At 46.4% G+C, this 14,768-nt stretch overlaps 1 protein-coding gene across 1 annotated transcript in view; it reads right to left on the bottom strand.

The window, feature by feature from the left end:
- The window catches only part of LOC144713438 (mediator of RNA polymerase II transcription subunit), a 35,349-nt gene that overhangs the window by 3,963 nt on the left and 16,618 nt on the right, over positions 1–14,768 (bottom strand). The window contains exons 11-16 of the mRNA XM_078587990.1: positions 12,028–12,190; positions 11,700–11,945; positions 10,417–10,587; positions 10,221–10,334; positions 9,562–9,687; positions 333–484 (exon numbers count right to left, since the gene is read on the bottom strand). Of these exons, the coding sequence (XP_078444116.1) occupies positions 333–484; positions 9,562–9,687; positions 10,221–10,334; positions 10,417–10,587; positions 11,700–11,945; positions 12,028–12,190 (972 nt within the window). The remainder of the gene's footprint in view (positions 1–332; positions 485–9,561; positions 9,688–10,220; positions 10,335–10,416; positions 10,588–11,699; positions 11,946–12,027; positions 12,191–14,768) is intronic.

Below are 14,768 nucleotides of genomic sequence, written 5' to 3'. Positions count from 1 at the left end.
TTTGACTATGACAGGTTGTCACAGCTGGTCGATGCTGTCAGTAAATGTCCGTCATCTCAGTAAAATTCTAGTGAAAAAAATGTCAACCCACACAACGTCAACATCATCGGCTGCAACCTCATCAACATTGTCCTCAACCCCTCATCAACATGATGACCATGAAGTTGACGAGAATATTATTGAAGTATGGACAGTTGACAGTAATCACGTCAAGGATGCTGATTGGCATCATTGATCCCATCGGAAAAATGATCAACCAATATTATTTAAACATGCCAAAACCTACCAGTCTATTAACTGTTAAGGTTTAAAAAAAGGGATCATCCACATACCTATCCTTCCAAGAAAGATGGCTACCAAGAGCTTTCTGCAGGTCAACTAGCTTGCAAATTCCATTGTTCAGCCAATGATCGGGAGAAATACGAGTTGTGCAGAATATCTTGACCCGCTGTTGTAGCTCTTGTCTCTCAAGAAGCAAGTTTAACTGTTCATTGGAAAATTACAAGACAGAAGCCAAAAACGAGTACTACGAAAAACTTCGAGAAGACAAAACTACAACTGAACAGCATCTTCCCATAGTGATTACATGCTTTGGTATATGTTAAGACCCCGCTAAGGGTTTACCAGAGACAGAAGTCAAAAAGGCCCCCTGACGTTTCAACTTCCCAGGGGGACGCTTTGACTTCCCCGAGGGACGTTTCGGCTCCCGACCAACCCTCTATTTAAGAGAGGAGACTAGGGAGCTGGGAGGCATGAAGAAAATCCTATCCGACCTTCAACCCTGCAACCGAGCCTCCTGGCGACAAGGGGAGCAAGCGTGCTCCACTCCGTTCCTTTCCGTTTCCCTCTATCTTTTTCCACCTTTTCCCATTTGTTCTGTGTTCGAACTTGGTTGAGGACAGCATTTCGGAGTTTTCATTACGAGTATCAGTGGGTCTCAACATTTTGGTATCAGAGCTAGCCTTCCAGCGACCTGTGCATGCCGAAGGGGCTGACATTAGGGCGAATGGAGGAGTTAGAAGGGCAAGTGGACCAGCTGTCAGTTGTCTCCCAATACACAGCGGACGCCCTGGCCGCACTTACGGCGAGGTTGGACGAAAGTCAGAAGACGACTACTGCTGCTCTGGAACGGATTCTTCAAACCCTCGCTACCAAAGGAACGAACTCTGACACCGGGCAGGACACATCTCCAAGACCTCCAGTGCGACCCAACAGCTCGGGAGAAGTCAATGCTTCCCTTCGCGACACACTGCCACCACGAGCCTGTTGGTTCCCGGCATGCCGCATCTCGCCCCCCTGCCCCCACATCCTCGGTCGCGTGGGTCTCCATCCTTATCCATGCCAATGCAAGACATGCGTGGGTCGGTGCCGCTTTTCTCGGGGCATATCGGTGCAAGCAACCCCGAGTCGTGATTTCCAGAATGGGATTTGGGATTACCAACAGCACGCGCCTTTCACAGAGAAGATCACGGGGGCACCATACTGGAATTCCTCTCACGGCAGATCGTCAGGCTACCCAGCGTACTCGTGTGACGGGTCGACCGCCACCGATCCTGTCACACCGAGACATGATTTGGGCATTCCCGCCTGCATGCGACGTGCCTGATGAAGACCCTCGTGCTGGAATGGGACGTCACTCTGATCATCCCCGCGTTTACCGCAAGGGCGACCTGCCAGTGTTCTCGGGCTACAACCCAGAAGGGTGGCTAAGATATGTTGATCAATACTTTTGTTTGCATCCTACGGCAACCCATGAACGTCTTCAATTGGTGGCGATGCATGTAGAAGGGAAAGCCTTGGATTGCTTCTGCTATCGTGATGACCACTTTGGGTTTTCAGACTGGGACGACTTACGCTGGCGGATCTCTAAGCGCTTTGGGTATTCGACAGATGAGGCGCATCATCGCTTGTTTAAGCTCGAGCAGCGGGGGACACTGGAAGAACTTAATGGGATGTTGATCTTCTCCAAGCTGGATTTTAAATCTGGGTATCACCAGATTCGGATGCATGCCGAGGATGTGCCCAAAACTGCGTTCCGCACGCATCAAGGTCATTACGAGTTTCTGGTTATGCCGTTCGGCCTTACAAATGTTCCTGCCACTTTTCAGGCCCTCATGAACCAGATATTTCAACCTTTTTTGAGGAAGTTTGTGCTCGTCTTCTTTGATGATATACTGGTCTATAGCCATGACAGCGCCTCTCACGAGCAACATCTTCAGGAAGTATTCCACACCTTGGCGGCTCACCAGTTGTGCATGAATTCTAAGAAGTGTGTTTTCTTACAAAGGCAATTGGAGTACTTGGGGCAGTTGATTTCACAAGAAGGGGTGGCTACCGACCCGGGCAAGATATCAGACATCGTGGGATGGCCCATTCCCCACACTGTGAGTCAGCTGCGTGGGTTCCTCGCGTTGACCGGTTACTACCGCCAGCTTGTGGCTAACTATTCGACCATCGCCTGGGCTCTCACCCAGCTTCTCAAGAAGGACGCATTCAAGTGGTCGGAGGCCGCTCAGCAGGCTTTTGAGAAACTGAAGGTTGCTATGACCACTACCCCTGTATTACTTTTACCTGACTTTTCACAGGAATTATGTGTGGAGACCGATGCATCCAGTCTGGGGATCGGTGCTGTCTTGATGCAACAAGGCCGCCCCGTGGTTTACTTCAGCAAGGTGTTTCCACCAACCGCACGAGCGCATTCCACGTATGAAAGTGAACTCATTGCCATAGTGTGGGCAGTCCACCGCTGGCTGCACTACCTTATGTTCCGACGATTCACTATTCCGACCAACCAGTACAGTATGGTAAGGCCCTTGTACCTCACTATTCTTACCTTATGGTAAGGCCCTTCGAGCAACGGGAGGTACAAGGGCCTTACCATAAGTGGGTTTCTAAACTAATGGGTTTTTTATTTGAGATTCAATACAAGGAAGGCAGGGCTAACAAGGTGGTGGATGCGCTATCACGCTCACCCAAGCTGGAAGGGGCGGCCCTCTGCTCGCTGTCCATTCCGGTGTGGCACGATAAAGAGACTTTACGTTGTGAGCTCGCAGCGGATCGGCCTGTCGTGGGCCGGGCCTTTGGCCTCGTGTTTGGGCCGATGCCGTCTTTTGTAGATGTGCTTTAGGATCGCATCAGGACTCCCTACGATGCTGACCAGCTTGTCCTCAAGCTGGAAGTCCGGAAACTGAGCCTTCAGCTTCCACGCCAATTCCCAGGTAGCTTCGAAATCAGGCAACCCTTTCCAATACGTGAGCACTTGGAGGCCTTGTGCAGAAGGCCGGTGGGCTGTTATGCGTTCCTGCCGGAAGCGGTTGTCTGTTTGTATGGTCCATTCATTGTCATAAGACAATCCTGCCGGAAGCGGTTGACTGTGGCGGTCCGCTTGACCCTTCATCAGCATCTGGGCGCGCTCCTGAAGTAGGTGGTCCAAGTCGTCCAGGGGTGTTGCGGGGCTACCATACTTGATGATGGTGGGCGGGTCCCGTCCGTATACGGCTTTGAACAGAGACATTTTGATGGCGGTGTGATAGGAAGTATCGTAGCTTAATTCTGCCCAGTGGAGCCAAGAACTCCATTTCTGAGGTTGGTCCCCTGCGAAACACCAGAGATATGATTCCAGGCTTCTATTCACGACTTCAGTTTGGCCATCGGATTCCGGGTGGTACGCTGTGCTGTGCTTCAACAGCGTGCCTTGCAGCTTGTGGAGGGCTTGCCAAAAGGCGCTCAAGAAAATACTGCCTCGGTCCGAAACAATAGTGCGTGGAATGCCATGGAGGTTAACAATTTCCCGTGCAAAAATATCTGCCACATCGTGAGCTGAGAAGGGGTGACTGAGGCCAATGAAATGGCAGTATTTGCTGAGGCGGTCGACCACCACCAGGATGCTATCAATTTTGCCCGACTTTGGTAGGCCCTCGACGAAATCCATAGATATATCCTCCCATATCTGCTGAGGAATCAGCAGGGGCTGTAGGAGCCAAGCTGGAGATAGAGAAGACGTCTTGAACTGTTGGCATATGGGACATGCGTTGACGTATGTTTTTATAGCGGTCTTCATGCCCTTCCAATAAAACTGTTGCGCTATCCGCTTGTAGGTCTTCAGAAAGCCCCAATGATCCCCCATGGCTCCGTCATGGAGTTCATGGAGAATGCATGGAATGATGTTGGATGTCGCTGGAAGAACCAGGCGACCTGCATGGAGAAGAGTGTTATTAGATAATGAATATTTGCTGAGGGTACCTGGATTGGCCCGTAGGTTCTGGATCAATAGTTGCAGTTCCGGATCAAGGGCCACTTCACAATGAACATCGTCTACGTTGCCCCATGCGGATTGCGAGGTGAGAGCCGCTGACAAGGCTAGAGTGGCCGGTTGACGAGAGAGGACATCTGCCACTTGATTCGAGCTGCCAGCCTTGTACTGGATCGAGAACTGATACCCCATGAGCTTGGATAATAAGTGATGATATTCTCCATGGACTTCACGTTGCTCCATGATGTGTTTCAAGCTGCGCTGATCGGTCCGGACGATAAACTCCTGAAACATGAGATAGTGTCTCCACTTTTGGACCGCTAGCACGACGGCCACAAGTTCCTGCTCGTAGGCAGAGCGGGTCCGCAACGTGGGGGGCAGCGCTTGACTGAAGAAGGCAATGGGGCGTTCGTTCTTAAGGAGGACTGCCCCCACCCCCACGCCGGATGCGTCGGTATCGACTACAAACGGTCATGAGAAGTCGGGAAGAGCCAGAACTGGAGCTGAGGACAGGGAACATTTCAAGTTGTCGAACATTTGTTGAGCTTCTGGTGACCACGAGAAAGCTCTCTTCTTCAGCAGTTGGGTGAGAGGCCAAGCGTGCGCCGCGTACCCCGCCACAAAACGACGATAGTAGCCTGCCAGGCCCAGGAATCCTCGGAGTTGGAGGATGTTCTGCGGGGGTGGCCATGATTTGACCGCTTCCACCTTCCCGGCATCCGTGGCGACACCCTTGGCCAAAATCCAATGGCCCAAATATTCCAGCTTCAGTTGAGCAAATGAGCACTTCTTGGGATTGATACTTAATTGGTGGTCTGCTAGCGATTTGGAGAACTTGCAGGAGATGTGCATGATGGTTTTCGTCGGTGCGACTGTAGATGAGGATATCATCGAAGAACACCAACACAAACTTGCGTAAGAATGGTTGGAAGATGGAGTTCATACATGCTTGGAACATGGCTGGGGCATTGCACAGCCCGAAAGGCATCACCACATACTCATAGTGGCCTACGTGGATGCGGAAAGCCGTCTTCTCGATGTCGGAATCCTGCATCCGAATCTGGTGATAGCCCGATCGAAGGTCCAATTTGGAGAAAACCGTCATACCTTGGAGCTCCTCGAGGAGTTCATGCACCACCGGAATTGGGAAGCGGTTGGGAACAGTTATGCTATTTAGGGCCCGGTAGTCCACGCAAAACCTCCAACCCCCTGCTTTTTTCTTCACCAACAGTGCGGGGCTAGAATATGGGCTGCGTGACAGTCGTATAATTCCGGCTGCTAGCTGCTCTTCGACGAGTTCTTCTAGTACATTTTTTTGAAGGTGGGAATAACGATAGGGACGACAGTGCACTGGTCTGGAGCCTGGCAGTAGTGGGATCTGATGGTCGCATGATCGCTGGGGAGGAAGCGACACGGCTGGCTCGAAGATTTTTGGAAAGCGAGCCTGACAGATGGACCGCGTTTCATCCTCACAGTCGGTTGGTGACGATGCAGACTGGCTGACTGATAACTTGTATAGACTGGGTCCAATGGTTTGGGTTGCCTGTCGACGAGCTCCTGCTAGTGGGGCCTCCAAACGTGTGACACCGGGGTCGCCTCGTAATGTGTGCCGTACGCCATCAGCTTGGAATTTCAACAGCAAAAGATCCCACTGCATCACTGTCCATCCCAAGGTCCTCAGCTAAGCGAACCCCAGGATGATGTCTAAGCAGAGGTCCTGAATTGGGTAGAAGGATGCTCTGGTCGAATACCCTTGGAGGTGTAGATGAACTCCCGAACAGATGATGGACCCTTGTTGCCACCTGCCGTCGCCATAACGGACTCGGTATGGTGACGTGGGTGCCCGCTCCAATTTCAGGGCGTGGGCCAAGGCGTCGTCAATGAAGTTATCCGATGCTCCCGAATCTATCAGTACGATGACCTCGTGGCCGCATATACTTCCTCGTAACTGCAGGGAATGTGGTGAGGACATGCTAACCGCTGCGCGTAGCGATAAGTGCCGACATTCCATATGCTGATCTTCGTGAGGAATCTCAAAGAGTAGTTCATCCTCGTCAGGGTCTTCTCTGATGCCCGTGGAGTCCTTGGTGTTCATCACCATGGAGACGTTCAAGGTCTTGCGACAAGCGTGGCCCGGGTTGAATTTCTCATTGCACTGGAAACACAATCCCTGGGCTCGTCGGGCCGTCAACTCTTCCGCAGTGAGGCGGACTTGGCGAGCTGGTCGAGAGGGTGGGTTGCCAGGAGCCCCTGCTGGAAGTGTCCCTGAGCCTTGGCCTTTAAGGGAGTCGGACCAGTTTCGGGTGCCCGGAGTGCTCTTTCGTGTTGATGCCGCATCCACTTGCGACATGGAGCGTTGCGCCTTAAAGGCGCAATCAATGAGGTCTACAGTGCTCCGTGGCTCTCGTCGACTGACCTCTGCTTGCAACGATGGTTTCAATGCCGAATACAGTGTGTACATGGCCGTTTCGTCCGACACCTCTGGCAGGTATCCTACGAGATCTACAAAGGATGATACAAGCTCGTCAACTGACCCCAACTGCTGCAATTTGAACAATTGGTGATATGCTCCTCTTGGTTGTAGGCCGAATCGATGGTACAGTTGTCTCTTAAAATCGACCCAGCTGAGGAATCCCACTCCATCGTCTTTGAAGCAAAACTAGGCAGATGCCCTGCCTTCCATGTACGACGCCACCACCCAGAGGCGTTCGGCATCTCTAGCGGGGTAAGCTCGGAAGTAGTGCTCCACATGACGGAGCCAACGTTCCGGATCGCCGCCCGAGAAGGTGGAGATTTCTGCCATTCGATGGTGGTGGTGCCGACAACCATGTCGGGCTCGAAATCGCTCCAGTGGAAGCTGGTACTCCCCATCCTCGTCCTCTTCCGCGCCTGACTCAGGCTCCTCAAGGACTCCTATACCGATCCGATCGTGCCTGGGCATGACGGCCGGTAGCCGGAGTGGCCGAACGGGGTAATGCCTCGGGGAGTATCCATCTCTATTGACGGCTTCCCGCTCTCCGTTCCGGTGTTGAGGCGCGAGTGGAAATAGTCCCACTTCATCCTCCGGTTCGGAGCATTCCCAATCCTGGATCGCCAGTCTTGTGCGCAGAGACACTCGTTGGCGGCCGGCCGTGGCTTGCGGTCGAGCTGTAACAGACGCTTGCCGCAACTCCCGATGTCCTGGGCGGACGACGGAGGTGGAGGTGGCGGCACAGGCAGCGGTTTGCGCGGCAAGGGGGGCGCTTGCTCGGGCGACGGAGTCAGGGGCTGGGGACCTGAAGAGGACGACCCTGGCTCCTGTCTTGGTGTAGACTGGTTCTGTCGCGGTTCTAACAAAAGGAGTAATCTGTCAAACTTCTCTTCCAAACGTTGAATGCGGCCTTCCATGTTTGCCAGGAGAACGGCTCTGATACCAGATTGTTAAAACCCGAATTCACTGATTGAAGATTGTCAATAACAACACTGATGTTCACGAGTAATCTTCCGAGAGAGAGAGAGAGGAGGGAAACGGTGTGGAGTGAGGAAGAGAATGAGAGAGCGAGGTAGCCGGCGGAGTGGACGACGCCGGGATGGAACGATCCTTGCTCCTCGCGTGCAGGGACGATCAACTGCGAGAGGAACAATGAGATGGAGTTGAGGAAGAGGGGATGTGCGGTAGCACTCACCTGGGAACCAAAACTGCTCCATCCCGTGTAGTGGGCACCCTAAGAGCTGCTGTGGCCTGGCCTGTCGTGGGCCAGGCCTTTGGCCTTGTGTTTGGGCCGATGCCGTCTTTCGTAGATGCACTTTAGGATCGCATCATCCACCCCGTTCCTTTCCGTTTCCCTCTATCTTTTTCCACCTTTTCCCTTTTGTTCTGTGTTCGAACTTGGTTGAGGACAGCATTTCGGAGCTTTCATTACGAGTATCAGTGGGTCTCAACAGTATAAAATGCCACCGAGAAACTAAGATGTAATGAAAATGAAGAAAGGTTCTAGTGTTACATACAAAAAACAAAAGGCAGGTGTCATATGTTTCCTTTTATTTGACCGAGGATAGGTGTTGGCATTGTTAGGAACACAGTCCAGCTCCCTCACGGTCGAGCTTCCACAGCTGGAATTCGTCGGCTAGGGTTTTGGAAGGAAAAAGAACCTACTTTCTTAATTCGTACCCATAGTTTTATGGGTTACACAGTGGGCCCCACTTACTGGGCCTGAGACACTTATACTGAGAAAGTACGTAACAGGAAATACAGATAAAAAATAAAAGAAACATAATGAAAAAATATATCGACTTGATGAGGTCCCTTGCTGACAGGCATGATACTACGCCAGATTAACGATGAAAAGCTGGCCCAGTAAGGACAAGTTCCCCTATTGAAAGCATTGGCAATGCACTGATAAAGACAGCCTTGACTGACTCTGAGTCATCTGGCTCAGTCTCCATCTCTTCCTCTCCTCATGTCATCACCTATCTGGCTCAGTTTTTCCTGATGATCTTACCTGCCCATCCCAGCATTTCTCTGTAACTTTGTCAAGATCTTACTGACGGCCCTTCCATCATCTCTTTCCCTCTCATTCCTGTCTCCTTAGTTTATCCCTTTGAGATTGTCGTTTGGACCTTTTGGAATTGAAGTTGAATTGAGCTTTTTTCATCTTAAATTATCAGATTTCCGTTTGGATTACAACGATATGCCCTGGGGTAGTACCAGTATGAATAATCAGAAAATAAGGTAAAAGGGTAAGCTAAGAAAAGTAAACTATAGGCAACACTAAGAAAGGATTCATTATGGAAGCATGGTTGATGGAATCAGGGAGAGGGGAGAAGCCATGGAAGAAATGATTAAATGTATAAAAAAATTCATTTCGAAATAATAAATAAATATATAAAAAACATTGATACAATGAAAACTGTAGAAGATGATAAGTCGGCTGATGCCAGATAGAAATGGCAATCTCATTTTACAAACAGGGGTTTCCTTCCTTACATGGTAGGAAACCAAAAATTACTTTTTTCTCCATATGAGAGCATGAGAGGCTCCGAGCTAAGAGTCACACATTTATCATGGAATCTTAGCCCTGCTCGTTGACTTGGGTGTACACATGGGGAGTGTGTAGATCATTAAGGAAAGGAATGACAGTGTGAGATAGTTATTCAGACCCTATATAACAAGAGGAAACATTTTATGCTGAATTTTTCAAGAACCTGATTGTTTCTTAATCCATTTACATTGTCACAACATTAAGCGACTCTTCAAAGTAATTACACATTTCATGCAATTTTCATTGAGGTTGACATTAGATAATAACGATGGATCAAATAAAATTTACCACGATGCGCAAGGCAGAGGGATCATCATCACGATCAATAAGCGCGAGAAGAAATATGTCCAGCGGCAAAAGTTCGTGTGTCCAAATGAAGAATGCTATATTCGCACAAGCTTTTGAGAGAAGATCCTGAAAACACACGAATAACAGAAACATCGTGATGGAAACTGTTTCTTCAAATTATATGCACATGGAATAAGCCGAATCATAGAGACCTACAAAACAAGGTTAACCCATAATCAAATGATTTTAACCAAAAACTTCCAGGTTAATTTCACACGCTAATTACTTCCCCTTCCCGCTTTGGTTCCACACATTTCCCATGCCAGCCTTTTTGTTTACAGCACCCAGCCTCCAAAAACTTCCCCATTTAGACAGGCCCAAATATTAATGGAAGGAATAATTTTTATAATGGTCCCAAGTCTTCATCAGAGATGAAGTAACTGAACCAGATCTCATTTCCTAACAAAATATTTTCTAGCACTTAACTTCCACCAGCATCGAGTACAATATATTATCTGAAAACAGACTTTACACAGCAAGGTACTAGAGGGCTTTGTTCGTTAACCCCAGAATTTATGGAACAACATTTCCCAACTGTAAGCAAATTTAACCTAAACGGGACAGACCTACAATCCGCCCAAAGAGTGAGAAATCAATACCTGTGCAGGAAGCCCATGTTGAAGTTCAACAAGTATATTGTGCAGAAGAACATCAACCAAAGTATAGATGTTAGCCGTAACCTCTTCCGGAGAAAATTCTCGTAGAACGCGACCCTATGTAATACAGCATTTAGAATCAAATCATTGGCGAAATGATGAGTGAAATTGAAGGAAGAACGTAATTATCCTGTCATACAAGATTAGCGCTGTTAATACTCTCATAGTGGCCATTCATCAGCATCCAGGCTCCGGCACAGAGATATTGACGGTGCTGAGGAAAACTATGATTGATATACGTTGTGACATAAGTAGGATCGGATGTTGGAGAAAGCAACTGCTTGCATTGGTTAATAACTGTTGTTTCTGCCTGCAGAAAAATGTTATACACATGACTCTTGACAGAATAAAATACAAAAGACAAAGAATATTTTAAGTTTATACATATGATGGTGACATGTTTAATTGGCCTCTTATCCAGCAATGTATATAATTATGAGTATTCTGAGGGAAAATAACACTTTTGGAGATTACACAATGGCTATTCATCACATGGGGACTTACCGCCATTTGATCAACAAGAAATTGGACTCCAAATCATAGAGATTAGCTATGTCAACACTCAACTACATCTTGCTCACCTCTTGGCTGAAGGACTGTCCAGGGATCTTCATGAGTCTCTTGTGTCCAAGCTGCGAGTGAGAAACATTCATTCGTCTGCTAGCAGGGAGGTGTTAATGGAGTTAGCGCATGTATGTCACGTGCATACAATTTGAGGATATGGCCGCTGCTATATTTCCTGTTGCCCTGTATTTTTTTGTTAAGGGCAGCTTGGTCATCAGACCTACCAATTTACTTGCATATGACCAAACCCAAAAAAATTGAAGAACTAAGGCTTTTGTTCTGTTCGAATCGAGTTTTCCCCTTTGAGAGTTAAGAATGGCATGTGTTTTCTCTGTAACACTATAATTGTCATTATTGCAGTGCAGTGATGACCATTGCTACACATTTCTGCAATGTAAAAGCAAGCTGCTTAACTTTCCAGTACCAAAAGTTGTATAGCTTGATGACCTTCACTTTCTTCAAGAAGAGAGGTTTATTCTTTTTTCCACTTTCTCTCTCTTCCTTGTTTGAGACCTCTTTTCCCTGATCGTTAATAAGAAAAATCGTCCATTGGACAACTCAAACATTAAATGAATCGTTGGCTTGGAAATTAATAGTCCTACTTTAAGGCATAGGACCAGAGCTAGTTACTACTAGAGTCATTTCCCTGTGCCTCTGACCCATGATTTCAGATGCCTACAAAATAAATTTGGTGGTGCAGAGCACTGTTTAAGAAATTCATCCTTCACTAGAATAATAAATATTGGCATTCACAAACTACTTGATAAACTTCTAAACTGGAGACAGAAAATAGGGCATAAATGAGAAACTGACTAAGAGAAGCTGACAATAATGAGAGAAAAAGTTTAAGAAACCTACTTGTTGCCATGCTTGTATAGCTTGATGCCTTTTGTTCATCCTGCTCACAAGAAAGTCATGCACAAGGGGTGGGAAATGTCTCATTGTTTTCTCTGACCAAGTATGTTGACATGTGGTCATTATTTGCTCTAGCAGTGGTTGAACATAGAGCATATGCTCTACTTCTGTGATCCCACGGGTTTTGATGGTTATTGCCAGGTTAATAATCGTTATCCTATTTAGAGTTTCTGTAAACTCAGTAGGACCCTGAGGAAATAAGAAATTAGACAAAAATAAATAAAATATCAAGTATTTGAAGCCTGAGCATGACATAAAAGGCAATCTTCACCTTCAATTCTTTCTTCACTAAAAAGACATCTCGAATTGAAAGAATCAGGTTCATACACAAATTCTCTGCTAATCTGAAAAGACGATGATCACCACGTTTTCCCTTGATCATAGAAGTTATCTTGGTCACATCATACATTAAGGCTCTGTGCTTCCCATGATACCTAAAAGACAAGGATAGAAAACCTTCTGGTTATATTTAAACCAAATGAAATCTCCAATAAAATTAGATCGTTCATAAACACACAACTGCACTATCGACATTCGTTGAACCACAGAAAGGAACATTTACTTGCATACTAGCATCAAAAATCTAGTAACGGTTGTCAAAATTATTGAACATTGCAGAAAATTGATGAAGATTTTAAGCTAGACACCAAGTAACCCAATAAAACTGTTGGCTGCAGAAGTCATCGAAAGCAGGATTCATTCCTTGAGAAGACTCAAAGAAGTTTTAAAAGTTATATTCCTAGAACAGTCTGCTGCAGGGTTGATCCCAATATGGACATAAGATCAGACGCATCTAGAAGTACCAACAAAGTGGGAAAATCTATTCAAAATGATGAAGCAGAACCACCAACAACGTCGGAACTTACGACTAAGTTTCAACAACCAATGACATAAATTTTGCTATGAAAGCAATCATAATCTGAAGGCCCTTGCACACAATTGACATTGGATTTCGAAAAAACTATGACCAATAACTCAATATCGGAGAAACAGAGCAGCAGAGATTTTATTCTCAAGTAGCAAATAAAGAAAATGATAAATTTTTTTCGACTATTTACAGATCGGTAAAGTGGGTCAGCGATAACCCAATTTATTGGTAAAAGAAAGAAAGACTAGGAAATGTCCAGTATTACGCAGGCAAGTCACAATCTGAGATATATATACAGAACATAACCTGGAGATGTCATATTCCCTAGGAATGCCTCTTTCTTCAGATCTGGAGGAATTCATCTACTGTTACCTTGAGTTGGCTGCATCTCAATTTCATACCCAGGATAGTATTGTATCAATATCCAGGATTACCCAACAGGCCAAAGCCCTAATGGCCATATCAGATGATTGATAAGATCCTTCCCTGAACTTATATACATTAAAAGGAGGTAGTGCATCAAGCCACATTCTGCAGGATTTGGTGGGATCAGGGTCAAATACTTCTCAAGAGTGTTGCTGTGGCAAGGGTGGGTGAGCAAGAGATCCTCTTGATTTCAGAGGAGGAAGAGCCGATCTGGAGAAATCCTTCATTATTATTCTTCTACTTATCTAATCTCTTCATTCTCCCTCTACCTCTTGAGTTGAATTCTCCAGTTGACTGTGTTCGTGGTACGGATTGTATTTTTAATTCTTGAAAGGTGAATCCAAATCCTTATCCATAGATATTTGGGTACAGTTTCCAGGAGTGTACCAATGAGCATGTTCTTGGCTGCTCCAAGTATTCTACCTGTAAGCCCTTGAGGAAGTCGGATGCAGGGTCCTCCAAGAGAGTGAAATAAGAGAGAACAAAAAAAATTTAATAGAATCCGTCCACTCTGGAAGTCAGGGCTAAACCTCTTTAATTGTCGAATGAAATCTATAAAATATCTAGGACACCCTTTTCTAAAATAACCCTCATGCTGTGTCACTAATTAAGACACCACCATCAGTCTAGAAGCCACAGACATTGTTAACTCACCATGTAATGATATTTTTAAGAATGGAGCAGCTACCTGGAATGAGTCTACTATACTAAATGGAGCCTGCATATAGTCAGCATCAGCACAGATTTCGAGGTCTAGATATAATTCTAACAGAACATAAGCGACCTACATGTGTCATTTACGGGTTGAATCAACTGACGCACAACTATCGGGTTAAGAACAGATAAAATCTATCTCCATAGAAACACACATAAAGACCATTGTGGCTGCCTTATAAAGTGAGTCTAATAAACACTTTCATTAAAAGACTAAGACCCTTATTTTCTCAGCATCATGATTTCTGCAGCCAATCTTTGACCTAAAAAACCTATACCAGCCACATCAGTGCCTGTAATATTACCAAGATCATTTGATGTCGAAAATATATATAACATTATGCCAAAGCAAGTGGAATGATTAAACCGAGTAAGTCATGTTATATTTGCCCCCAGCAAGATCCATAGTACCTTTTCAGATGTGGTATTTGCATAAAAGATTCAAGGATTGTACCGAGTAAGTTGTGGAAGTGAACGGAATGTAAAATAAACTTGAATCAGTAGGAAAAATTGAGTTTATCTTAATCTTGATTTTTTTATTGATCAAAAAGATATACCACCTGCGATCCAGCAGTCTACATGCATATTTTGTGATACGAACCTGGATCTAGGCTTGTATTGGAAGGACGGTAGAGGACAAGGAGAGGTAGAATTTCCCAGGGTAGAGAGGTGAAATGGGAAGGATTGGAAAGGAGGCAGAGCAGAGGGGGTAGGGATCTGCCGAGGACGAGCCGCCTGAAGACGCGGTGATGCAGAGACGATCACGAGGACAGGGATCGTGGAGGGAAACAGAGCGTGGATATAAGAAGGGACGAGATGGAAGGGAAAACCAACAATTACTTAAGAACCAACTTCCACTCTCCCCTCCCAGAAGGAGGGCTGTGCTATTTATAGGAAACATGGAGGGAAATGGGGCTGGCTGCCCTTAATAGCAAAATGATAAGGATGCCCCCAACACATGCCCAGGGAATCCTATCATTTTTCAACTTATGTTAGACAGTTAA

This window comes from Wolffia australiana, chromosome 16 (assembly GCF_029677425.1).
Source record: "Wolffia australiana isolate 7733 chromosome 16, ASM2967742v1".
NCBI lineage: Eukaryota > Viridiplantae > Streptophyta > Magnoliopsida > Alismatales > Araceae > Wolffia > Wolffia australiana.
Note: the sequence above shows the minus strand (reverse complement) of the source record. Positions and strands in the feature narration are given on the sequence as shown.